This window comes from Corythoichthys intestinalis, chromosome 5, assembly GCF_030265065.1.
Source record: "Corythoichthys intestinalis isolate RoL2023-P3 chromosome 5, ASM3026506v1, whole genome shotgun sequence".
In the NCBI taxonomy this organism is placed as follows: Eukaryota; Metazoa; Chordata; class Actinopteri; order Syngnathiformes; family Syngnathidae; genus Corythoichthys; species Corythoichthys intestinalis.
The window spans coordinates 5,245,424-5,271,600 of record NC_080399.1 but is presented as its reverse complement, the minus strand read 5'-3'; the positions used below and the strand labels follow the sequence as shown (position 1 = coordinate 5,271,600).

General features: G+C 39.6%; 1 protein-coding gene across 1 annotated transcript; it reads right to left on the bottom strand.

The window, feature by feature from the left end:
- Positions 1-7,532: 7,532 nt before the first annotated feature.
- Positions 7,533-25,960, bottom strand: lrrc4.2 (leucine rich repeat containing 4.2). The gene is made up of 2 exons (XM_057837570.1): positions 24,911-25,960; positions 7,533-24,828 (listed from the first exon to the last, which is right to left on the bottom strand). Exon 2 carries the CDS (start codon positions 24,706-24,708, stop codon positions 22,720-22,722), a length of 1,989 nt encoding a protein of 662 aa, XP_057693553.1. The 5' UTR covers positions 24,709-24,828; positions 24,911-25,960; the 3' UTR covers positions 7,533-22,719.
- Between the last annotated feature and the right edge of the window lie 217 nt (positions 25,961-26,177).

The following is a 26,177-nucleotide window of genomic DNA, read 5'->3' as shown; positions in this document are numbered from 1 at the left end:
CCCCATTTATTGCAAAATGGACATGAAATGGTGCCTTTTGTTTATACTACGTTTGTGCTCGTTTGTGCTGTAAAAATTTCCTCCATCGCGGCTGACCAAACGTACAAACTCTCTCAATAACAGAGTTGTGTTTCGGGTCTATTTTGCTGTAAATGGCTTGAGATATTTACTGATGATAGATATTCATTGATGGTGCTAGACTTCCAATTTATTTTTCGCAGAACAACCTCGCAGGCCGGATTGGCTCCGCTTGCGGGCCACTTCTGGCCCGCATGCCATAAATGTTTGACACCCTGGTTTACAATGAATTCCAAGAATAAACACTGCTTTTAGGATTCGTTTAATTTGAGTGGAATTGTAATGGTTTGTTTTTGGCAACAGTCAATATGACATAACTCATTTAACATGGCTGAATCCAGCTGCTCCCTGTTAAGACCAACATATAAGTTTAGAGTTTTTGTTTGAGCTTTTATGTTTATTTTTATGCATTCGTACTTTTTATAGGCATATTTAGCAGTTTTTTTGTGACAATATGTGTTTGAACAATTTGCTAAGAGATTTAAAAAAAAAAAAACGTTAGCATTAATAGTATTTAAGCTAGCAGACTTTTGCTATGTAAGTTAGCCAGTTGTTCTTTTGTTATACTTTGATACTCATTTATATATATATATATATATATATATATATATATATATATATATATTTTTTTTTTTTTTTTTTTTTTGTTGTTTTTTTTTTGCCGTTTGAGGCTAAGCTCAGGTGTTTTAATTTATTTTTAAATGCATTTATTGCTCTTGTAAAATGAAAGTGCAATTCTGCATGGTTTGAAAAAACAATGAGGAATTTTATTTTGTGCACGTTTAATGCTCTTTTAAAAGTGCAATCTTAGGAAGCCTTTTTTTTTACATCTACGAAAAATTTATTGTGAAACGCATTACATTTTCCTAATCCGATTACTTAATTATTATAATGCTAACGAGTTGATACTAGTTGATCACATAAATAATCGATAGTCTGTATGCTAACAGTTCTTGTGTCATGCGTAATAATGATAGTGAATTCCTATAATTAAAAATATGAGTTGTTTTATTTACAGTTGTTTTGTCAGACCATCTTGGGACAAAAAAATAACCTCCCCATGATCGCCATTTTCTGATTTCTGTCCCCTAACGTGGGGTACTTGCAGGCAAATGTTTACCACTGGAAAAAAATAGGAAATATAAAAAAGATATATAAAGCATATTAGATATCAAATTCTCATGTGACTATGTGATTACGAGGAAGGTCAAAGAAGCAAACGTGGGTGTAGCGTTCGATAAAATAAACCTTGATGATAGCTAAATCTTTGTGATTAGCAAACGAACCATCAGCCTAGTGCTTGCTGTTCCTGCCAACTTTACCATGCTCTATAATTATCACAGAGGTCGGACTTTAATTTCTGCAAATAGCCTCAGCTGGACCATTTTTTGCGTATGCAACATTTTATAAATAATGAGCTATCCGCATGGTTTGATTAGTGTACATCAGCTCTCCGCAATGCGTATACAACTGTACATCCACAACACATTTAGGTAATGGCTACCATTGACGGCGCTAGAATTCATAATCAAAAATGGATTGGACATCTAGCGCCAGTGTTGTTTTTGTCAGCCATCTTAGTCTTAGTCTTTTTGACAATAGTACTTTTAAGTCTTAGTTATATTTTGATCATTTCTTCATCTAGTATTTGTTGATGACAACTAATTTCGTCAAGTTTTAGTCAAGGTTTACTCAATATTTTCATCTGTAAAATTTAAAGGTTTCACTCCAAAAATAAATAACTATTTCCAACTATTTTGTAGGAACATTGACAGGCAAGCACATACAGTGGGGACAACAAGTATTTGATACACTGCCAATTTTGCTGGTTTTCCCACTTGCAAAGCATGTAGAGGTCTGTAATTTGTATCATATGTTCTCTTCAACTGTGAGGGACGGAATCTAATACAAAAAAACTGAAAATCACGTTGTATGATTTTTAAATAATAAATTTGCATTTAATTGCATGAAATAAGTATTTGATACATCACAAAAATAGAACTTAATATTTGGTACAGAAACCTTTGTTTGCTATTACAGATACCAAACGTTTTCTGTAGTCCTTTTTGGCCCACTCCTCCATGCAGATCTTCTCCAGAGCCTTCAGGTTTCAGGGCTGCTGCTGGGCAACACGGACTTTCAGCTCCCTCCATAGATTTTCTTTCGGGTTCAAATCTGGTAACTCGCTAGGCCACTCCAGGACCTTAAGATGCTTCTTACGGAGCCACTCTTTAGTTGCCTTGGCTGTGAGCTTTGGGTCGTTGTCATGCTGGAAGACCCAGCCACGACCCATCTTCAGGGCTCTCACTGAAGGAAGGAGGTTGTCAGCCAAGATCTGGCGATACATCGCCCCACCCATCCTCCCCTCAATACGGTGCAGTTGTCCTGTACCCTTGGCAGAGAAGCAGCCCCAAAAAATGATGTTTCCTCCTCCATGTTTCACGGTTGGGATGGTGTTCTTGGGGTTGTACTCATCCTTCTTTTTCCTCCAAACACGACAAGCCAAGTTTAGACCAAAAAGTTCCATTTTGGTCTCATCCGACCACATGACCTTCTCCCATTGCTCCTCTGGATCATCCAGATGGTCAGTGGCAAACTTCAGACATGTCTGGACATGCACTGGCTTCAGCAGCGGGACCTTGCGTGCGCTGTAGGATTTTAATCCATGATGGCGTAATGTGTTTCCGATAGTTTTCTTTGAGACTGGTTCCAGCTCTCTTCAGGTCATTGACCAGGTCCTGCCGTGTAGTTCTGGGCCGATCCCTCACCTTCCTCATGATCAGTGATGCCCCACGAGGTGAGATCTTGCATGGAGCCCCAGAAGGAGGCAGATTGACCGTCAACTTGAACTTCTTCCATTTTCTAATAATCGCTGCAACAGTTGTTACCTTCTCACCAAGCTGCTTGCTTATTGTCCTGTAGCCCATCCCAGCCTTGTGCAGGTCTATTATTTTATCCCTGATGTCCTTACACAGCTCTTTGGTCTTGGCCATTGTGGAGAGGTTGGAGTTTGTTTGTTTGAGCATGTGAAGAGGTGTCTTTAACAAGGTAACAAGTTCAAACAGGTGCAGCTACTTCCGGTAATGAGTGAAGAACAGGAGGGGTTCTTAAAAAAGAACTAAGAGCCGAAATATTTACTAGTTGGTAATGTATCAAATACTTATTTCATGCAGTTAAATACAAATTTATTATTTAAAAATTATACAATGTGATTTTCTGGATTTTTGTATTAGATTTCGTCCCTCACGGTTGAAGAGAACTTATGATACAAATTACAGACCTCTACATGGCTTGCAAGTGGGAAAACCAGCAAAATCGGCAGTGTATCAAATACTTGTTCTCCCCACTGTATTGTAGCATCTTTAACCATCCACATATATACCACGTGATAATACACACTGAGCAGATAAACAGTATATTATTTTCAATGAATTATACCCACCTGAACACCACGAACTGTATGTAAAAATAAAATTGTCCGAGAGTTTAAGAGGACACTGGCTGTTAGCAATAGCCTAATGCTAGCGCGAACGTGAATGCAATGCTAATGCTACGAGTTACAGTACATTTAGAGTGTGATGATCACTCAGCACAGACCATTAAAGTGCCTGTGACAGCATAAAAAAATCAAAAATAGCATTACTAAAATCAATATTTTGAGACGATTCGACTATACACAACAATTTGGAAAAGCGCAGATGATGAGAAATTAGTCTTTTCATCTACTGTTTAGCCCCACCTGTCATTATAGCGCTGTAGCGTCCCCAGCTGAATGATGACGTCGGCGAGGTCACGATTTCATCTGATTTAGAATTCAGACCATTGAGGGTGAAGATTCAGAACGAAGAAAATGTGACAGAGAGCAGCAAAATTTCATGATTGTTTCAATCGCTTTAGTCCATTTTTTAAATCTAAGTATTTTTCCTCAATTGCTAAATAAATGGTATGGTCATGACAAATAACAGTCTTGTCCTAAATAGAATATGAAATATTAAAAATGTTTTTATTCAGTATGACAGAGCAAAATTACTCCAAAATGGTCAAAACTGCCGACTTCTTGCACCTCCCGAACGGTATTTCATACCAACGGAGTTGGTCCGGCTTTATTCATTTCCCTGCCCCGACTTCGGAGATGGAGGAAAGAGTGTAAACAAAACAGGAGGCGTGACAGCTCATCGACATGCTAACCCGAACCAAGCGGCGTTTCCAAGTCTTTTTCTCGCCTTTCGAGAACTAAAAATCACACAAAACTACCCTGACCATGTCACACAAGGCACCGGGGTTGATTGTCTTCACCGATCGGCCAGCCCCTGGCGGCGAACAGTTTACGGCTTGTCGTTCTGCTGCTGGACTGGCAGGCAGGCAGTGCTCGTTGCTGGGGAGAGAAAGGGACACACCGAAAATGTAAACAAAACAGGAGGCTTGACAGCTAGCCGACATGCTAACCCGAACCGAGCCACGTTTCCAAGTCGTATTCTCGCCATTCGAAAACGAAAAATCTTACAAAACTACACGGACTCATGTCACACAAGGCAGCAATGTTGATTATATTTACCGATCAGCCAGCCTCCGGCGGGGAACAAGTTACGGCACGTTGTTCTGCTGCGGGCAGGCAGAAAGGCGAGAGCAGGGAATGAACGCCGAAAATAGGGCATTTTCGGTGGACAAACTGGCGGACGTTGGATTGGGTGGGCTGCTATGCGCTATGTGGGCGGATACGCGAAGAGGATCAATGGGGGTGTGCGACAATCCACTGGTCATCTGTCATGTGGCCTTCTCGGTGAACAGGGAGTATTGTCACCCACAAAATGCCAAGCCACCTCCTTATTAAAGAGTATACCATGATCCAAGAATTTGACATCACTTCATCGGTCGAATGGTGTCACAGTTGTCTGACTTGTTTTGGCCATTCCCTGTGGCGAACGGGAACTTTTTGAAACCCAAAAAAGGCTGACACGCCTGTCCCTTTGTGCAGCTACAAAAGCCTGCAGCACATTGGGCTGGTGTGATGCAAAAAATAAACGAATTAATCCGCAAAATCAGCTGAATCCGCAGTCTTTCTGCATGCTATATAGTAATGGCTGAATTGTAGATGGTGACCCGGCTGATGTCACATTCGCATTCTTCCTCAATCCAGGAAGTCGCTCATTTTCATGGCGCGGGATTCAAAAAATTTAATAACTCAATCGATCGCTTCCACACACATCCAAGCAATACATTTCATTCAGGAGAATAAAATACCGCGTGAAATATGAAATAAACAATAAACGGAAAAAAAAAAAGAAATAAACATGCTTTTTCCTGTCACAGGCTCTTTAAAGGCTAAAGCAACATTGCATATTCTCTCTTGCCAAGATAAGAAGATAAATCTTACCGTGTGTCTCAACAAGCAATGAGGAGACTGGAGAGGACACTAGTGGTTCAGTTGTCTCAGATGGGTTTTGAGTGTCCGTGACGTTGCTCTATGCTGAATGACGCCTTCGTTGCCACAGCAGCCTGTCAGGTATGTCAAAAATGTGGCCCAATCTGAACAAGCCCAAATCTTATTTTACAAATACAGTGGTATGAAAAAGTATCTGAACCTTTTGAAATTTCTCACATTCCTGCATAAAATCACCATCAAACTTGATCTTTGCCAAAATCACACAGATGTAAAAACAGTGTCTGCTTTAACTAAAACCACCCAAACATTTATAGTTTTTTTTAATATTTTAATGAGGATAGCATGCAAACAATGACAGAAGGGGGAAAAATAAGTAAGTGAACCCTCTGCCTCAGGAGACTTAAAGAGCAATTGTAACTCATTTTTACCAAACAATTTAAGTCAGGTGGGTGCCCAATCACTGATGAGTTATTTAAAGCTGCCCTGCCCACTATAAAACACACACCCGGTAAGAATTGTTTTGATGAGAAGCATTGTCTGATCTGCATCATGGCTCGGTCAGAAGAGCTGTCTAAAGACCTGCGATCAAGGAGTTTGGCGCTGTTGCTTCTATCCCAAGGAGTGGCCGTCCACCAAAGATGACGCCAAGAGTTCAGCCCAGAATAGTCAGAGAGGTTAAAAAGAACCCTAGAGTGTCTGCTAAAGACTTACAGAAATCACTGGCACAGTCCAATATTTCTGTGCACATATCAACTACTATATATGTAAAACTATGGCCTAGCATGACGTTCATGGGAGGACTCCAAGTTGAATTAATGGAGTAAGACACACTGTCATGTGTGGAGATTACAATGGAACATCTCACCAACATCAACACCTCATCCCCACCGTGTAGCATGGTGGGGCTGTTTTGCTACCTCGGAGCCTGGACAACTTGCAATCTATCATGACAGAATGAATTCAAAAGTTTATTAGGATGTTTGGCTGGAAAACCTGAGGCCGTCTGTCAGACAGTTGAAGTTAAAAAGAGGACTGATGCTGCAACAAGACAATGATCCAAAACACAGAAGTAAATCAACTTCAGAATGGTTTCAAAAGAACAAAATACATGTTCTGGAATGGCCAAATCAAAGTCCAGACTTGAACCCCATTGAGATGCTAACCCTAACCCTAACCCTAACCCTAAGTTATTGCTCCCAAAGTGGGGGCAACAAAACATCAAATGTGATGGTTCACTTACTTATTTTCCCCCCTTCTGTCATTGTTTGCATACTATCCCCATTAAAAATGAAAAACTGTAAATGTTTGGGTGGTTTTAGTTAAAGCAGACACTGTTTTTTCATCTGTGTGATTCTGGCAAAGATCAGATCACATTTGATGGTGATTTCATGCACAAATGTGAGAAATTCCAAAAAGTTCAGATACTTTATTTATACCACTGTAGTGTAAACAGTCTGTCGTAAAAATCAGATTTGAGGAGGAAACTGATTGGAATCAGATATTTCTGCAGTCTGAACGCAGCCTAAAAAAAACTAACAGAAGATGATGTTGCACCAAGAATATGCTACTAGCATGTTTTCTATTCTCTCGTTGCCGTGTGACTTCATTCTGTAAACATGTACTAGCTAGCTAGCGCTAAAATAGCTCTCAGCATGATCATCAATTCTGCTTGTAATGTCACAACCAGAATTGCTGATGCATTATTTGGTTGAAATAACTATGAAAAGTTAAAAAAATAAAAAAATATATATAAGAAAAAAATAAATAAAAAATAGCCAGATTTCAATGCCAAATTCGTGTCTACATTAGCGCAATAATATTTGTTTTTTTTTTTTTTGTGACAAGGGTAACATTTCATAGCACATTTAAGTTAAAGAAACCCACAAACATCAGTGGAATACATGCATTTCTTCCTCTTTTGCTCATTCACTGAAAACGATCAATGTTTTAAGTACTAAGTGGAAGCATCAAAGACCAACAGCCGATCTGACCTGCATAGAGCCCCACTGTGGGGTATAATGCACCATTGTACACCACTTACTTAAAGACCCATTCATGCAGAGATGGAGTAAATGCATAGGAGCGTAAAACGGTGAGTTTGGGCTTAGATTTACAATCTGATGCCCTTTTTTTCTTTACGATTGTACAAATCACACACACAAAAGACCTGGGATGAATGTGTTTCCATTTAAAGAAATACAAACCAAAAGGTTTTATTGTTTTTTTTTTCATGGCCTTTGTTTGTCTCTCCATAAAAATAGTGTTCCTCAAAATAAACCGGTAAAACAAAGTCAATGTAGTCCATGGAAAAAGCCCCGGATATCAGACAGACATTCATTGTGTTAAACATCAATCCATTTTTTTTTTGTTTTAATCATTCCCAAAACCAGAATAGTCCGTAGAGCCCTGTTTCATTGCACCTTACGACCGAGTATTCGGGCCACACAATGAAAAAGAACAAAACAGGGTATAACAATAATGTCATATCAGTACGAGAATAAAGTTGTACTTCGTAATATTACAAGATTTAAGTCGTAATGTTACGTAACTTCACATAAAAATACGCGAAAATGTCGTAATATTTCGTAATTTTTAGACATGTGACCAAAAAAATGGCGCCGAAAACTTTCGGTTGAAAATAGCTGAAATTGCATTTTCGGTAGAGATGTCCCGATCGATCGAGTCCGATCATGTCATTTTCAAAGTATCGGAATTGGCAAAAAAATATCGGACATGCCTTTTTAAATAATATATATATATTTTTTAATTAAATCATTTTCTAATTGTATTTAACGTAACAGACATAATATGTTACACTCATCCAGAGTCTTTAGTTTTAGCTTAAGGTAGGGTTATCAAATTCATCCCGATAATGGCGGTTATTAATTTTTTTTCTTTAATGTATCACGTTCAATTATTTAACGCAATTTATGCATGCGCTGCACGACCCACTCACGCATTGCCGCGCTCAATCTGTAATGGCGCCGTTTTACCTATATAGAGAGCTAAAAGGCAGCGTAAAATGAGTAGAGTGAATTTTGGAAGCCTTTGGAGCCTTGTTTTAATTGGCTAAAGCCTTACAATTCCTCTTCCTACGATTAGAAATATCGTGGGAAGCAATGTGGGGAAGCAAGGTAGTAATTGATCTTTTACTCAACACCCTAGGTTATTTCCCAACGCAGAGAAGATATATCAATTGGTAGCACTACGCACAGTCATGGTTGCACTTCCCATCATGCATTTGGGCATGGCTACAGTATCATTTACTGAAAGCTCAACAAATATACTACATGGCAATATTTAGTCACATTTGTCCTTTAAGAATTACAAGTCTTTCTATCTGTGGATCCCTCTCACAGAAAGAATGTTAATAATGTAAAAGCCATCTTGAGGATTTATTGTCATAATAAACAAATACAGTACTTATGTACTGTATGTTGAATGTATATATTCGTCTGAGTTTTATCCATTTTTTTCTTAATGCATTGCCAAAATGTATACGATCGGGAAAAATTATCGGGAATGATTGGAATTGAATCGGGAGCAAAAAAAAGCAATCGGATCGGGAAATATCGGGACCGGCAGATACTCAAACTAAAATGATCGGGATCAGATCAGGAGCAAAAAAACATGATCGGAACAACCCTAATTTTCAGTTAAAAGAGCGAAAGTTTACCATCGAAAAGTGTGAAGAACCGCAGTCCTCTTGTGATGATGTAATCAAAATACAGCGAGAAGCGACACTACTGGTTAAATGCCAACATGTCCGCGGTTTGGAAGTATTTCGAGGTATCAAAGAAATACAGGTAGTCCCCAGGGGTACGACGGACTCGACTTAACGCGATTTCGACTTTACAAAGCCAGAGTAACGTCCGCCATTGTGTCCAGTTGTTTTCTTTTTAAATGGTGTTAATGGTGTTATACTTATATAGCGCTTTTCCACCTTTCAAGGCGCTTTACACTACATCCCCATCTACCTACTGGTGACGCAGCACCAGGAGCAGTATCTTGCTCAAGGATACTTAGGCGAGTTCATCAGGGCAGAGAATTGAACCCACAACCTCTGGGTTGGGGGACAACTACTCTACCACTGAGCCACACCATCCCCGCAGCATGTTTTTAAGCAGCGTGAACAGTACCTTATGGAAGGACGGAATAGGTAGAAAGTTATCGGTCGTGTGCAGATGAGCGAGGTATTGCTCGTATCCCGTTCAAGAACTGCTTGTTTTCTAGCCGTCAGCCACCTTGCTGTCCGCGACAATCTAGACCCCAGCACGTCTACCATACATCATTTGATTAGACTGGTCAAGTGTCGATATGCACGAAAGTGTCGGTAACACTTTACAATAAGGGTCCCTTATAACTAATGTTTAAGTAACATTACAATAATTAATATAATTGCTTAGCTAACATTTATTAATATATTAATTAACACGAGTTAATGCATTAGCTAATGCATTAGGTAAAGCATTAGTTAATGCATAACCAGACAGTAACTAATGGTTTGGTAAAATTAAAAAAATATATAGGCCTATATAGGGTTAGGGTTTAGGATTAGGGTTTGTTAATTTAGCATTTATAATTTCTTAGTTAAGTATTACTTAACCTTAATTAACCATTACTGAATGTTTTTTGGACCCTTATTGTAAAGTATAGCACATGTATCCATTAACTCAGAAATTATAAATGCTTAAGTTCCCCCCTCTTAACCTTTATTAACATTACTGAATACTTTTTGGACCATGATTGTAAAGTGTAGCACATGTGTCCCTTAACTAAGAAATTATAAATGCTTAAGTTACCCCCCTTAACCTTTATTAACCATTACTAAATGCTTTTTTGGACCCTTATTGTAAAGTGTAGTGCATGTGTCCCTTAACTAAGAAATTATAAATGCTTAACTTAACAAACCCCAACCCTAAACCCTTACCCTATATAGGCCTATATATATATATATATTTTTTTTTAATTTTACCCAACCATTAGTTACTGTCTGGTTATGCATTAACTAATGCATTAACTCATGTTAATTAATATATTAATAAATGTTAGATAAGCAATTATATTATTAATTATTGTAATGTTACTTAAACATTATTGTCTTAAAATGCATTAACTAATGCATTAACTCATGTTAATTAATATATTGATAAATGTTAGATAAGGGATTAAAATAATTATTGTCATGTTACTTAAACATGAATTACTGTCTAAAAATGCATTGACTAATGGTAATTAAGGGACCATTATTGTAAAGTGTTACCAAAGTGTCCTTTCCATTTTATCCATATGTGACGGACGTTAATCCTCCCCGTGCTTTATTCCAACACATTTTCGAGGACAGCAAGGTGGCTGATGGCTAGAAATCCGAGCAGTTCTTGAACACAATATGAGCAGCTAAGTCCTCTCCCAGCGAAACAAGCGTTGCTTCAAAACATGTCGATGGACTATTTTGTTTGCCTTCATGAAAACACAGAGAAACAGGCAACTTTTTTGAGAAAAACTACCGTATTGGCCCGAATATAAGACGGTGTTTCTTGCATTGAAATAACACTGAAAAAGAGGGGGTCGTCTTATATCCACATTATACCCATTCACGACGCTAGATGGCGCCAGATATCATTGAAGCGATGTTCTGTCATGACAAATCTCAGCTACTCTCAAGTTTAACTAGTTTGCATTATTTTATTGCAATGTTTTTCCTTATTCAGATTTGTTTCAAGACTACAGTTACGGTTAGACTTCACTTTGATGGTTAATGCAGTTATTGCAATTTTGTTGTTTTATTACAATAGATTGGTTTATTTACATTTCAAAAACCAGAAGCTATTCATTTACGAATGTGATTGCACTTTAGTTTACATATTTAAATGTTCAAATATTAAGATTTGAATGAGGCAAAATAACATGCTTTTTCTCTCAAATATATTATTATAATCAGTTGTTTCGGATATACTGTAATTATTTTCTGTATACAAAATAATTTGGTGTTCAAAAAGTCTTTTTTCAAACTTGAGTCTTGAAAAAGAGGGGGTCGTCTCATAATCAGGGCCGTCTTATATTCGGGCCAATACGATACTTCACTTGCAGATATGACAGATCACTTCAATATACCGGCCATTTTATCAACGCTCAATAGCGTACCGCACGAAATCTATTTTTAGACCGCGAGATCGCATTGTAAAGCCGAAGTAGGACATTATAGACACACCCTCGCATTCAAACCATTATACTTCTGCTATTTTTCTCCGGTAATCTTTCAAAAACGAACATGCCGATCAAGCACTGCTGATATGGAACTTGTAGAAAGGACTCGAGACATTACGACATATGAAGGATGTTTTCTTCATACGTTTCAGATATTAAGATTTGAATGAGGCAAAATAACATGCTTTTTCTCTCAAATATATGATAATATGGTGTTCAAAAAGTCTTTTTTCAAACTTGAAAAAGAGGGGGGTCGTCCTATACTGTAATTAGGGCTGTCCTATATTCGGGCCAATACGGTACAAAGGTAAATAAGGAAGCCCTCAAAGCCAGTTACCTTGTTAATGAACTTGTTGCTAAATCCAAAAAGTCCCACACGGTGGCAGAGGTATTAACACTACCTGCCTGCAAAGCCATTGTCAGCGAGATGGTCGGATCTGATGTGGTTAAAGACATTGCTAAAGTCCCTTGGTCTGATAATTCTAAGCTTTTCAAGTCTAACTGCTATAAATATATATATATGTATAATATATTAGCAAAAGTCCGGTAGCTTAAATGCTACGAATGCTAACTCATTTACAATTTCCATAGCAAATGGCTTACACATAACTCCACAAACTGTAGCTCTAAACTTAATTTCAAATGCATACACAAACATATATTAGCTGAAACAACTTACAGCCTCATGTGGGCCAAACCCGAACGCAACTGTCCTGTACCCATGCCAGACGATTCACCAACTAAGTAATAGAAACCAAGGTGACAGTCTAGCCACACCCAACACTGCCACCAAAAGGGCAGTGTACACTTCTTAAATAAACAAAATAAAATACTTTTGGACTTGGATAGTTGTCATTTTAATGGGGTTATTTCCGACTTACGTGGAAATTCAACTCGATTTAAATTGAAATTTAACTTGAGTATTTGATACGAAAAAAGATTTGAATTAAATTTTGCTGCTTCGAGTATTCGTTTTTTTAAAGTGGCGTGGTAATGGTTTGTTTTGAAAGCGTTTGCATTTAGTTTTATTGATTTGGGTGGATACACTGCCTTATAGTCTGCCTCATTTCACGTGGCTGAATCCAGCTGCTCCCTGTTAAGACCAACATAAGCTATATTTTTGTTTGAGCTAATGTTTCCTTTAATGCATTCGTAAAGTATATTTAGCCGTTTTTTGTGGATATATGTGTCCAAGCCATTTGTTAAGAGCGTTGTAAAAAAAAAAAATAAAAATAAAAAGTTAGCGTTTTATAGCATTTAAGCTAGCAGACTCTTGCTATTTAAGTTAGCCAATTGCTCTTTTGTTGTACATCCTCATTTTTTTTTTTAAATATATTTGAGGCTCAACTCAAGTATTTTAATTTTTTTATGTTGCTTATCTGATTACTCGATTATTCAAACTAACTAGTTCATCGATTAATCGACTGTTAGCCCTATTTACAAGTCAGTTCCTGTTGAGTTTGTGTCCCTGCCTATTCATCATTTCCTGTTCTGTAACCCAAAATCAATGGGGAATGACCCAGACCTCAAAATAACCTGCCTTATAGTGTGCCTCATTTCATGTGGCTGAATCCAGCTGCTCCCTGTTAAGACCAACATAAGCTAAAATTTTGTTTGAGCTAATGTTTCTTTTAATGCATTCGTAAAATATATTTAGCCGTTTTTTGTGGGATTATGTGTCCAAACCATTTGTTAAGAGCAGTGTAAAAAAAACGTTTAATAAAAAGTTAGCATTTTATAGCATTTAAGCTAGCAGACTTTTGCTATTTAAGTTAGCCAATTGCTCTTTTGTTGTACATCCTAATTTTTAAAAAGTTTTATACTGTTTGAGGCTCAGCTCAGGTATTTTAATTTTTTTATGTTGCTTATCTGATTACATGATTATTCAAACTAACGAGTTCATCGATTAATCGACAGCTAGCCCTATTTACAAGTCAGTTTCTGTTGAGCTTGTGTCCCTGCCTATTCATCATTTCCTGTTTTGTAACGCAAAATCAATGGGGAATGACCCAGACTTCAAAATAACCTGCCTTATAGTCTGCCACATTTACATTTCACGTGGCTGAATCCAGCTGCTCCCTGTTAAGACCAACATAAGCTAAAATTTTGTTTGAGCTAATTTTTTTTTCTTTAATGTATTCTTAAATTCTGTCTGAACCATTTGTTAAGAGCATTGTAAAAAAAAATAAAAATAAAATAAAAAATAATTGCGTTTTATAGCATTTAAGCTAGCAGACTTTTGCTATGTAAGTTAGCCAATTCTTCTTTTGTTGTACATAGATTCTCATTTTTTATTTTTTTTAATACCGTTTGAGGCTCAGCTCAGGTATTTGAATTTGTTTATGTTGCTTATCTGATTACTCGATTATTCAAACTAACTAGTTCATCGATTAGTCGACTGCTAGCCCTATTTAAAAGTCAGTTCCTATTGAGTTTGTGTCGCTGCCTATTCATCATTTCCTGTTCTGTAACCCAAAATCAATGGGGAATGATCCAGACCTCAAAATAACCTGCCTTATAGTCTGCCTCATTTCACGTGGCTGTATCCAGTTGCTCCCTGTTAAGAACAACATAAGCTAAAATTTTGTTTGAGCGAATTTTTTTTTTTTAATGTATTCTTAAATTCTGTCTGAACCATTTGTTAAGAGCATTGTAAAAAAAATATATATAAATAAATAAAACTTTTGCGTTTTCTCGCATTTAAGCTCGCAGACTTTTGCTATGTAAGTTAGCCAATTCTTCTTTTGTTGTACATAGATTCTCATTTTTTATTTTTTTTTTAATACCGTTTGAGGCTCAGCTCAGGTATTTGAATTTTTTATGTTCCTTATCCAATTGCTCGATTATTGGAACTAACTAGTTCGATTAATCGACGACTAAAATAATCGATAGCTGCAGCCCTATTTACAAGTCAGTTCCTTTTGATTTTGTGTCCCTGCCTATTCAGTCGGGGTGATTTCTGGGTAATTTCCTGTTCTGTAACCCCAAATCAACGGGGAATAACTCAGAAATGCCTCAAAATAAACTGGAATTGACCAAAAAATCAACAGCAAATGCCCCAAAATTAACTCATCGGCTTCCATTGACCCCCATAGACGTCCAATCCGTTTGAAGTGGGAGGGATGGCAGCAAATGAACGAACGTTCATTCGCTGCCACCCTCCCACTTCAAACGGATTGGGCGTCTACTAGTGATAATCTCCAATTCACAACAATTAGCACGATTTCCTGACCTATGTATCGCTTTATTTTCTCGTTTTATTACAACTTTATCTCGTCGTCCGATTTCTCTTTCTTTGTATGGACCAAATACTCCGTCATAGCGCTGCCTGTCAGTTCCTCTGAAAAAAAAATAAAAATAAAAAGCTTTAAAATGAGCCCTTGCAGAGACAAGTCAGGCAACTGCTGTAATGCATCACTAAATTAGCCCTAAACACTACACAAGCCATTAAGAAGCGAAAACCTAGAAGGGGACAGAAACAACACAACAGAATGCAACCCAGAACAAAACTAAGCTATCGGTCTGCACGTTATGATCATTTGATGCCCACACGGAATTAACATGTTTTAGGTTTGAAACAAACAAACAAAAAAAAAACGTCAAAGCGTGTCATCAGCAAACACGGGGTTAAGTCTGAGCCGCAGAAAACGGACCGCAGTCCAAAAGCGTTTGTCTGTTGGCTACTGAACAACACACACTCGATCTGTGCCATCGCTCTGCTTATCCGTACACAAATATTCTCAAATGGAGAGACATTTTGCTTCAGTGTCCTTTTTCTCCTTTTTATCGCATATTGCAGGGGTGTCAAACTCGTGCAGTTATGGTTGTGGTTATGATGTTTGCCAACACATGTGTATATTTAAGTCAAACGTCCAATCTGTTTGACTTATAGATTAGTTTGGAGACAGTGTGAACCTCAAAACTGTTTTTTATACGCCTAAAATAAACAATTTATTATTTCCGCAAAAAAAAAAAGGCAGGGAAACGGTTAAGTATACTCTTTTTGTTTTTAAGTATACTCTTTTTGTTTTAAATTTACCGTAGTTTTCGTACTATTTTTTGATTTATTTAGGTGAATAGGCAACACTTTATTTGACAGTGGCGTCATAACACTGCCATAAGGCCGTCATAATTATGGCATAACACTATCATGGGCATTAATGAATGTTTATAACAGATTAAGTGTCATCTGGCAAATCTTGTCACTAACTTCATATGTAGTGGTATGAAAAAGTATCTGAACCTTTTGGAATTTCTCACATTTCTGCAAAAAATTACCATCAAATGTGATCTTTGTCAAAATCACACAGAGGTAAAAACAGCTTCTGCTTTAACTATTACCACCCTAACATTTATGTATTATGTTTTATTTTAATGAGGATAGCATGCAAACAATGACAGGGGGGGGGGGGGATAAGTGAACCCTCTGCCTATGGAGACTTAAAGAGCAATTGAAACAAATTTTTACCAAACAATATAAGTCAGGTGTGTGCCCAATCTCTAATGAGTAGGGAGAGGAATTGATACGATTTTACGATTCCGTTTCCATTATCGATTTTGCTTAACGATTCGATTCTTTATCGATTCTCTTATCGATTCTAATTTGGGGAAAAAGAAGAACAAACGTTTTGATTGGCTTGGAGTTTGTTTAATCAGAAGTCATAACCTTACAAACTCACAAGAGGCCCAAAGCCTCAATGGTAACTGTGGCAATAAGTGGCAAATGCCAAGAAAGTGTAACATTTTACTGAAACATTTTTCTAATAGAAATTAAAAAATATTTGTATATATTGGCATATAGGTCGTTGTTCTGCCTTTGGCAATATGTGTTACAGGGGTCCCCAAATTTTTTCCTGTGAAGGCTACATAACTTTTCCCTTCTCTGTTGTAACAGAAAAAGTGTGACGATTGCAGGAGTGCCTAAATGTAAAAATTATAGTTTTTCAGAAGGCCACAATCAAATAACCCTTTCTGGATTCTTCACTGAACAAAAGTAAATAAAATAAAAATGATAATATAATATAATAATAACATTATTAATTAAATAGATAATAACCAAATAAGGCTCTCTGAGGTCTTCACAGAAAAAGGCCAGGAAATAAATAACACTATTGAAAAAAAAAAAAAAAAAATCAAAATGCTCTCTGGTATTGTTCAGGGGGCCGAACCAAATGTGGATGCGGGCCGTATCTGGCTCGCGGGCCCTAGTTTGGGCCCCCTGAGTTAAAGTGTATTATTTACCATTATATTGAAATGCATGCCTTTTAGTTTTTATGGTGCTTTCACGCTCAAGTGGGGGCGCCCTTGCGCTGCCTCACGTGAAGAATAGCGCGCCTACACGCGAAAAAGTGCCGCATCCAAGCGAGTGAGCGAGTTAGTGAGAGAGGGAAACACTGCTACGAGCCTACGTTCTTTGTTAATATTTGTCAAATATCGACAGAGGCAACGCCTGTATGTATCATCTTTTGTGTTGTTGTTGTGTGTTTCCCCTCGCGATCGGACACTTAAATCCAGTTGTTTAGTGGTTTGAACGATGTGCTAATGCTAGCGAACGCATGCTAACAGTTTGTGTTATTAATGTATTAGCAGCTAATCATAGCTGATTTACGTTGATGCAAACCTGTTTGTTGTTGGGGACGAAATTGATTTGTTTAATTTCTATTTTTAGTTTCACTCTTCAAGTGATGGTTGAATAAAGTCAGCAAATTATACCAACGTCTTCTGTATCGTCATTTGGGAGTTTAGCTAGCTGTATAGCCAGGACTGAGCCTTAGCGTCTCGGTGAGGACATTGCAGTCGTATTCCCTCCCGATGCAGTTATCGCCACCTTGCAATGACTGCAAGTTGCTTTGTTATAATTTTTTCTCGTGAAGTGAAGACACACTTTTGAGCGTTTGAACCTACGTGCTGTCATTGTTTACGGCTGCAATGCTCACGCTAAACCATCGTAACCTTTTATTTTCACCCTTTCCTGGTGAAGTGTAGCCAAACTTTGGAGCGAGTGGTTCTTGGCGCCATGCTAGTTTGATGCGTCTGGACAACAAGACACGTCACGACGCAATATGCGTCTTTAGGAATCGTTAAAGGGATCGTTAAGGCTTTTTCATTGTGATGTCGAGGCCTCGAAACACTAGGAACCGGAATTGGATTTCGATTCCCATCCATACTAATGAGTGGTTTAAAGTTTCCCTGCTTACTATAAAACACACACCTGGTAAGAATTGTTTTGATGTGTCTGATGTGCATCATTGCTTGGTCAAACGAGTTGTCTGAAGACCTGCGATCAAGGATTGTTGATTTGTATAAAGCTGGGAAAGGATACAAAAACATCTCTAAAAGTCTGAATGTTCATCAGATAAGTTGTCTACAAATGGAGCGAATTCGGTACTATTGCTTCTCTCCTGAGGAGTGGCCGTCCACCAAAGATGATGCCAAGAGTTTAGCGCAGAGGTAAAAAAGAACCCTAGAGTGTCTGCTAAAGACTTACAGAAATCACTGGCACAGTCCAATATCTCTGTTTTGCTGCCCCAGGGCCTGGACAACTGGCAATCATTAATGTAAAAATGAATTCAAAGGTTTATCAGGATATTTTGCTGGAAAACCTGAGGCCGTCTGTTAGACAGTTGAAGTTAAAAAAAGGATGGATGCTGCAACAAGACAATGATCCAAAACACAGAAGTAAATCAACTTCAGAATGGTTTCAGAAGAAAAAATTACACGTTCTGGAGTGGCCAAGTCAAAGTCCAGACTTGAACCCCATTGAGATGCTGTGGCATGACCTAAAGACAGCGATTCATGCCAGACATCCCAGGAATCTGACTGAAATGTAGAGAAGAATGGACCAAGATTAGTCCTGATCGATGTGCCAGACTGATCTGCAGCTACAGGAAGCCTCTGGTTGAAGTTATTGTTGACAAAGGGGGGGCCACAAAATATTAAATGTGATGGTTAACTTATTTATTCTTACCCCTTCTGTCATTGTTTGCATACTATCCTCATTAAAATACGAAAACCTGTAAATGTTTGGGTGGTTTTACTTAAAGCAAACACTGTTTTTTCATCTGTGTGCTTTTGACAAAGATCACATTTGATGTTGATTTTATGCAGAAATCCCAAAAGGTTCAGATACTTTACATACCACTGTATGTCCAGCTTGGATCTTTTACATCCATTCAAAAGTGAGATCATGCTCATGGCAGTGTCATGTCATAATTATGATGGTCCTATGATACTCTTATGGCGCCTCTGTTAAATCAAGTGTTACCAAATACCATTAGTAGAAATAATAATATAATAATAATTAATAACTAGCAATAAATTGGAACAACTGGAACAGTAACTGAAGAAATAATTAGCACAGAACATGAACGTATATTGTTTTTACAACTTTAGCGCTACAACGCATGCTAGGAAGCATGTTAGACGACAACAGCGTTGACAGCAGGTGGCAGGGGAGTTTTACTGTCTCCCACAAGGGAGCAGAGATGGTCAAATGAGGCTTCTTGAAGCAATAAAGCTTTGCAGCCAATTGGTTCATTTGGTCTTATGACAGTCGTATGATGCCACTGTCAAATAAAGTGTTATAGGTTAATATGTAATTTGGTGGGTGACGGCTTATAGTTCGAAAATTACGGTATCATTTTAAAATATTTGTTCTTTTAACTAGAAAAATAAGGAAAGAAATAAATATTAACTTATACTGTATATTCATTTGTATTTTTATTATATATTTTTATATGATTATAATTATTATTTATTACATTCATTTTTATACTTCATATTATTCTAATTTATAGTTATATAATTTATTTATTTGTAATTTTTAATTTTAGAATAATTAGAATTTTTCGAGTATTTTGGATTTTTATTGTTATTTTAAATTTTTTATTTTTATGTATTCTTTTAAAAACAAACAAAATGGTAACTATTCTCTGATTTCTGTAGAAATTTAACACCATTATTATTTTAGAGAAAGGCATGAATGTCAAAGCACATGATCTTTTATGTAGTCTAAATTTTTAATCAAATACATTTTTAAAAAAATAGTAAAAATTATCTTTTTTCATTTCTGAATTTAAAGTAACATTAGGTAACTTTTCAGTTTTGGTCAATTTTAGCGAAGCAGGTGGATAAAAGTGGTAGTGTTTTGCCTTTGTCGTAAAATCCTGATCTCCCAGTCGACTGAAGATGGATTGAACGCCATTTCTGTTTCCAGTGGATTTGCGAAGGATGAATCGTCATGAGGTAATGACTCCAGCTGTGGCTAAACAATAGCATATGAGGATGTTGAAAATAAGAAAATGTTAGATTTTGTTCTATATTCCCCCACCATCGTCCTCAACGTTAACTCATTTGCTCCCAAAAACGTATAAATACGTTCTATTTTTAATTGTTTCAGTGTCCCAAAAACGTATTTATACGTCTTTTACGTTTTTTCTGACAAGAGGCATCTCTAGGTTCTGTTGCACCTAAACTGCAATGCACAATGCTCTAAACTAATTTTAAAGCAAAAAACTGGCCACTGGAGGGCAGTAGCGCATTTTGTAAAAACTCAACTCGGGCCAAGAAAGGAAGTGAAGAAAAATAGTCAAGAAATGGAAGTTGGAGGGATATTGTGAAGACGCGTGAAAATTTGAGAAAAATGTGGAGAACGATTGGGAAAAAAGGCAAACGACTCCCGAGGAATGTTTTGAAAAGAAAACGAAACCATCGTCAAAGAAGGATTAAAAAAAATCTATCTTCATGAGATAGACAGTGACGGCCACAACAGCGTCAGGTTCCACACACGTTCTGCGGAGCTCAAGTTGCGCTACTCCTGGTTCAAACAAACGATGAAGATGATGAAAAAAGTGAGACCGATCTTGATCCGGACTCATCAGATTACTGGGAGCCACCTCATTCAACCGGGAGCAGCCGAGAGCCTTCCCCGTTGTTATGTGTGCAAATAGTTCAACAGTTCAATAGTTTAGTTATGTGTAAATAAATTGTTACTTTGCAATCAAAAGCTCTATTTGTCTTGTTGTTTATGTTATTTTGTAGAACGAAAACATTATTCAGATGTTTGGGATGTCACAAAAGAGAAAAATAGCTGTGTTAAAGTCAAAGTTATGTTTGAAATGTATGCTTTTTCAAAAAGCTCTATTTCTGTTTTTTTCATCAGAAATTGGAAAATTGCTCAAACTTAGCTATTTTCTAAAGCTGATTTCTAAAGAATGGAAAAAGATATGAAATAACTTTTTATTTCTGCTGAAAGAAGAGTCTAATCTTTCTTTTGGTGGGTTCCATGTTTATATAGCAATAGAACAGAAATATCTGTGGGCCTTGCAAAATCAGTCAAAATCCAGTAAAACGGCCGGGAGCGAATGAGTTAATTCGTGCCAATGTAAGCGATACAGACCCCCCTCAATATATAAAAGAGGTGTCATTCAACTAGTTTTCAGTCGACATATCGCTACAAATGTTATCAAAAATATTTTTTTAAATGTTGAAAAATTTCCGAGTGTTGCTTTAATTAAAACCCAAAGAAAATACTGTAAATATTCTCTATAATAATTATTATTTTCATAAATTCTTTCATTTAAGCTTTTTGACACTATTTCCTCATTTACCTACAAATGACGCAGCATAAGAAGCAACATGTGGGTTTTATTGTCTTGCTCAAAGACACCTCATATTAGAGCTGGGAATCTTTGAGCACCTAACGATTACGATTACGATTCAGAGGCTCCGATTCGATTATAAATCCGATTACACCCCACCACACTTTTAATGTTTTGTACACTAGTTCCAAAATTGTTCAAAAATCCCCTCAGGCGAAACCAAACTATTTTAGTATCAAGTTAACAGTTAAAAACAGTAAATAAAATACTCAAGTCCCCATTCTGTATCAAAAGCTTTAAACTACGTTCAATTAATTTAATGTTGTGAATCAAAGTTGTTAAAATTGTTCCTGTTATTCCATAATTTCCCATCCGTCTACTTCTGACATGTCAAAGTTTTAAAACTGTTTCATCATTTAAAGATAGATTAAAGTCAAGATTTTGCAGATTTAGGGATATTTTAGATAAAAAGTAATTAGGTTCGCTACAACAGAGCCTTCTAGAGAGGTCTACTGCTTTAAGATGGCGGCAAGTCTGTCATTTCGCATCTAGTTCTTTGCATATGTTCCAACACTGTCATTACTGTCATTTCACATCTAGTTCTACAATATGTGATATCTACCATAGCAATATGTTGCCGTATCTTTGTAGCAACTAGCAACCGGTCGCTGTTTGCAGCGGCTGTCGGCCGCAACCAGGTATGATTGTTTTAGCGGCATGAGTTGAACAAGATATTTACTCTCGGTCAGTTCCTCATTGCGTCCCGAAGACCGCGGCGTCCCAAAGACTGTGTTTTATTTCCGCTTTACCTGGTATAATTCAATAATCAGAATTTGGATGTTTATGAATCGTTCTCGAATCTTCCACGGCCGAATCGCGAAAAATCTATGAATCGGAAATTTCGCACGCCTCTACCTCATATGGTCACCAGAGTGAGGGAATCGGACCCAAGACCTATGGGTTGGCGTCAATGCACGTGATTTGTTTTCACAGGCCACACAAAATGACGCGAAGGGCTAAATCTGGCCCGCGGGCCGCAAGTTTGACACCCCTGCCATATCGTATTTGGCATGGTTTAAGTAGAGATTACATCTGTGGGGGCTGTGATCAGAAACCAGACAGAAATGAATCATCTCTTACTGCATCCTAAATGTGGTCCAGAAGCCTCCTTTGTTCACTAAAAGTAAACCTGTTCTTAGAAAATAGTGTCAAATTTCTTTCTTTTCTAATAGAATCTTACCTCTGCCTGATAGACGTACGTACGCATATAGATATATAGATTTGTAATCTTTTTCCGTGATATACTTATGTATAGGCATGTACAAGAAACAAGAAGTGTCTTTGCGGTTCACTTCTGTACAAAAGAAAGGTACCATTTTTTTTTTTGTGCATTCTACGACGTGGACAAAAGGTTTTGGGGCGAGTCAGAGAGAAATCCACGGGGAACATGGTTTAGATTTGGGTCTCTTGAACCTTCTCTTTTCCGTGAGTAGTCTTAATGATATAAGGATCCGCGATGGTGCTGATGTTACTGTGATGCTGTCTGGTTGAACGGTGCAGCGTATTGTTCTGGGTCCAGTGGGCAGCGTAGGCCCCTTGCCGAGACGATGACACATAGCCAGGCTTAAAGGTGTTGCTGTTGTGTTCCACTAAGGTAGGCAATACCAACCCCGTCTCCTCAGAGCCGCTAGATCCAGAAGTGGGCGGAACCGGAGGAATCTCCTCCTCCATTTGTATGATCTCTATGGTCCTGGCGGCGGCCACTGTGCTCCTCTGCTGATGCCGCTTCCGCAACTTGTAGAAGGCTATCAACATCGCCGCCGCCAACAAGGTCACGGCGACGAAACAGCCGATGATGATTTTGGTGGTTTTCATCACCTCGTCCAGGGTAGCGGCGGGCCCGCTAGGGACTCTGGCAGTGGGAATCGACACCTGCCTTGGGGTTTGCGTGTTCTGGAACAGCACGGTAGGCGTGGAGATGAAGACGGGTTTGAAGACGGAAGGCGAGGCGGGGGAGGTCGGCTTGGGTTTGGGGGTTTCTTCCACCGTCGGTTCTAATACCTCCACGGTCACGGTGGTGAAATAGGATAAATTTGAGGTATTGAGCTCGGCGTTGCTGACGTTCAGGTAGGCCGAGGCGTTTGAATTCCCTGCCATGTTGCTCACCATGCAAGTGTAGACCCCCGTGTCTGACGGCAGAACGTTGGAGAAGTTTAGGGTTCCGTCGTTGAGGACTGATATCCGTGGGTGAACCGAGCCGTGCGTCAGGATCGTCCCGCCGGGGAGGAGCCATCTGACGGAGCTCATGGAAGCCGTGCGACACTTCAGTTCCGCCACCCTCGCTGCAGAGATGTTCAGATCTCTCGGAGCGTCGAGTATAACCGGCGCTGAGCACTGAAACGTGGTCTGGTCCACCTCCACTAGGTATCTACCCCTCATGTAGCCTGGGATGTGGCAGCGTCCGCAGCAGGTGGAATTGGTGGGAATGTACTCTCTGAGCCACCAAGAGAGCCAGACTACATCACAGTCACATTTCCAAGGGTTATGATGCAGATGGAGCTCCACTAAGTACTGCAGCGGCGTGAAAAGATTATGCGGAAGAGACGACAGATTATTATGAGCCAGGTTCAACTCCACCAGTGCTGTGATGTCGTCAAACGCGTTCCTCTCGATGACGGTGATGGCCGAGTTCATAATCCATAGCTTGCGTAAATTCTTCAGCCCGTGGAAGGCAACGGGTTTGAGTTCAGGGAAAACATTCTCTGATATTTCAAGCTCCTCCAAACCTACCAGTGGTGAAAGATTAGGGAATTCCCTAAGGTTGCACATCCCCAAGTTGAGGTACTTGAGATTCTGAAGACCCTCGAACGCCCCGTCGGAGATGTACTCCAACTTTTTCAGTTCTCCGAGATCGAGCCTCATGAGCGATGGGACACGATTGAAGGCGTAAGACGGGATGCTCTCGATGGGATTGTTCCTCAGCCACAATTCTCTTAGTTTTGACAAGTACTCAAAAGCCCCGCTTGGTATGACTGTCAGCCTATTGTCGAACAGCTCCAAAGTGTTAAGACTGGTCAGGCCGTTGAAGGCCCCCACCTCGATCTGCCTGATATTGTTTCTCCCCAACTGCAGCACTTCCAGGTGATGCAGTTGCCTGAAAGTGTCAGCCTGAATGGTCTCTATGCTGTTTTCCATCAGGTTAAGGTACCTGGTATTGGCTGGGATGTTAGGAGGAACCCGAACCAGGCCTCTGCGAGTACACACCACCTTACTGAGCTGGTTGGTGCAAGAGCACATGCCTGGACAGCTCTGCGAGCTGGCTGAGCCCAGTGCTGGGCTGCTGGACTGGCACATACTGAGGGCAGGTACCATGAGGGACAGCACGGCAAACAGGGCTGCGTTCCAGGTAGGCTGCACACTAACCTGGCCCAAAGGACTCATGATGTGGAGGGCACATTATTCTGCATGGCGGGGGGAGACGGCACACACCAGAGGTTGGATCACCCTAGCCCGGCTGGAGCAACTCGAGGCTCCCGAGTTCCATCGACAGTACAGGAAGATCTGCAGCAAAATGGAATGTGCCAGAAGCAGGAATAAGAGAGGCGGGAAACGGCAAGCTTTCATAGAAACAATAACGACTTACCTTATTAGATTGGGAATCATTTTCGTCTCATTGATTGATAAAGTTCGTCCATGGGTCAGCGTGGCAAGATTCGATGGCCCTTGATTGGCTAAGGGTCCCAGGTAAGGCCAAAAATTCTTGCCGGATGCGCGAATCGGCAATTCCACAGCTCACCCGATCAGGCCCGAGTCTCCCAGACGCAAAATTGCTCCATGGTGATTTTCATCAAGTAAAGATTGCCCGGTTTGATGACGAGACCTCCCTCAGTGTGACTTTGCCGAGGGCTTCTCGTCTGGTGATTAGCCCTGTTGTGACAGAGACTGAAAGACAGGAAATAGCTGAAGAAGTCCGGGCGCAATCGCAACCCCACTCCTCCTCCTCCTCTCTTCCTCTTTTCCTTTTCTCTGCGCTACTCTTGCTTCCTCCCAGCGTCGGGCTGGCCCCGGTCAGAGCAGCTGCAGGCTGCCGTGTGCACAGTTAGCAGTAATCCGTCTATTCCTCCTGAGGGAGGTGGGGGTGGTGGTGGGTGAGATGCTGGTGCAAGGGGGTAGAGCGTGGTGAGGAGGGTTATCATTTGTAGAACGGGGATGCGCTGCGCTGTCGGAGCTTGGCAAAAGGCTGTTGAAGAGTACGCGAGAGGGAACGCTCTTGTCCTCAAAAGCAAAGAAAAAGCGGACGGACGTGTGACAAAGTCAGATCCGTGTCCGGAAACGACAATCAAGGGCTTGTCTCTCCGTTCCAAGGTCCTCCTCGTCTCTTGCGTAGTTTTCCTCAACCGGGGCTGGCTGAGGTAGTAAGTTGTGTCAGTTGGCCATGTGTGCGGCTGGCTGGCTGGCTGGCTGGTGGACTGCTGCAGTAGCCCGACTAGAACAGTGAGAGGGAGAGAAAAAGAGAGAGAGAACTAGTGACAGATCAAGAGCAAGGGGAAGATAGAGTGCGCAAAGGAGAGAATATGGGAGGGAGATGGAGAGGCGGAGGCGGCATGCGAGCGCTCAACAAGGCAGCCCACCGTCACACACAAGCGGGCGGCAACGGCATCCTAATCCCAGTCTTCTCTTCTTGTTTATGCTCCAATCTCTCTTTTTTTCACCCTCCTCAGTCTCCCCCATGTGTGTTGCAGGCAACTAAGATGCTTGCTCTGCCCCCCTCCCTTTGTCCTTCAGTGGGAACGTGAATGTACTGCTGACGCACTCCTCTCAGCTGCTCAGACTGCCTCAGAGCAGTGCATTGGTTTGATGCAGTCTTCCTGTGTATTAACACATTCAAGTATCACCCCCCCCCAACACAA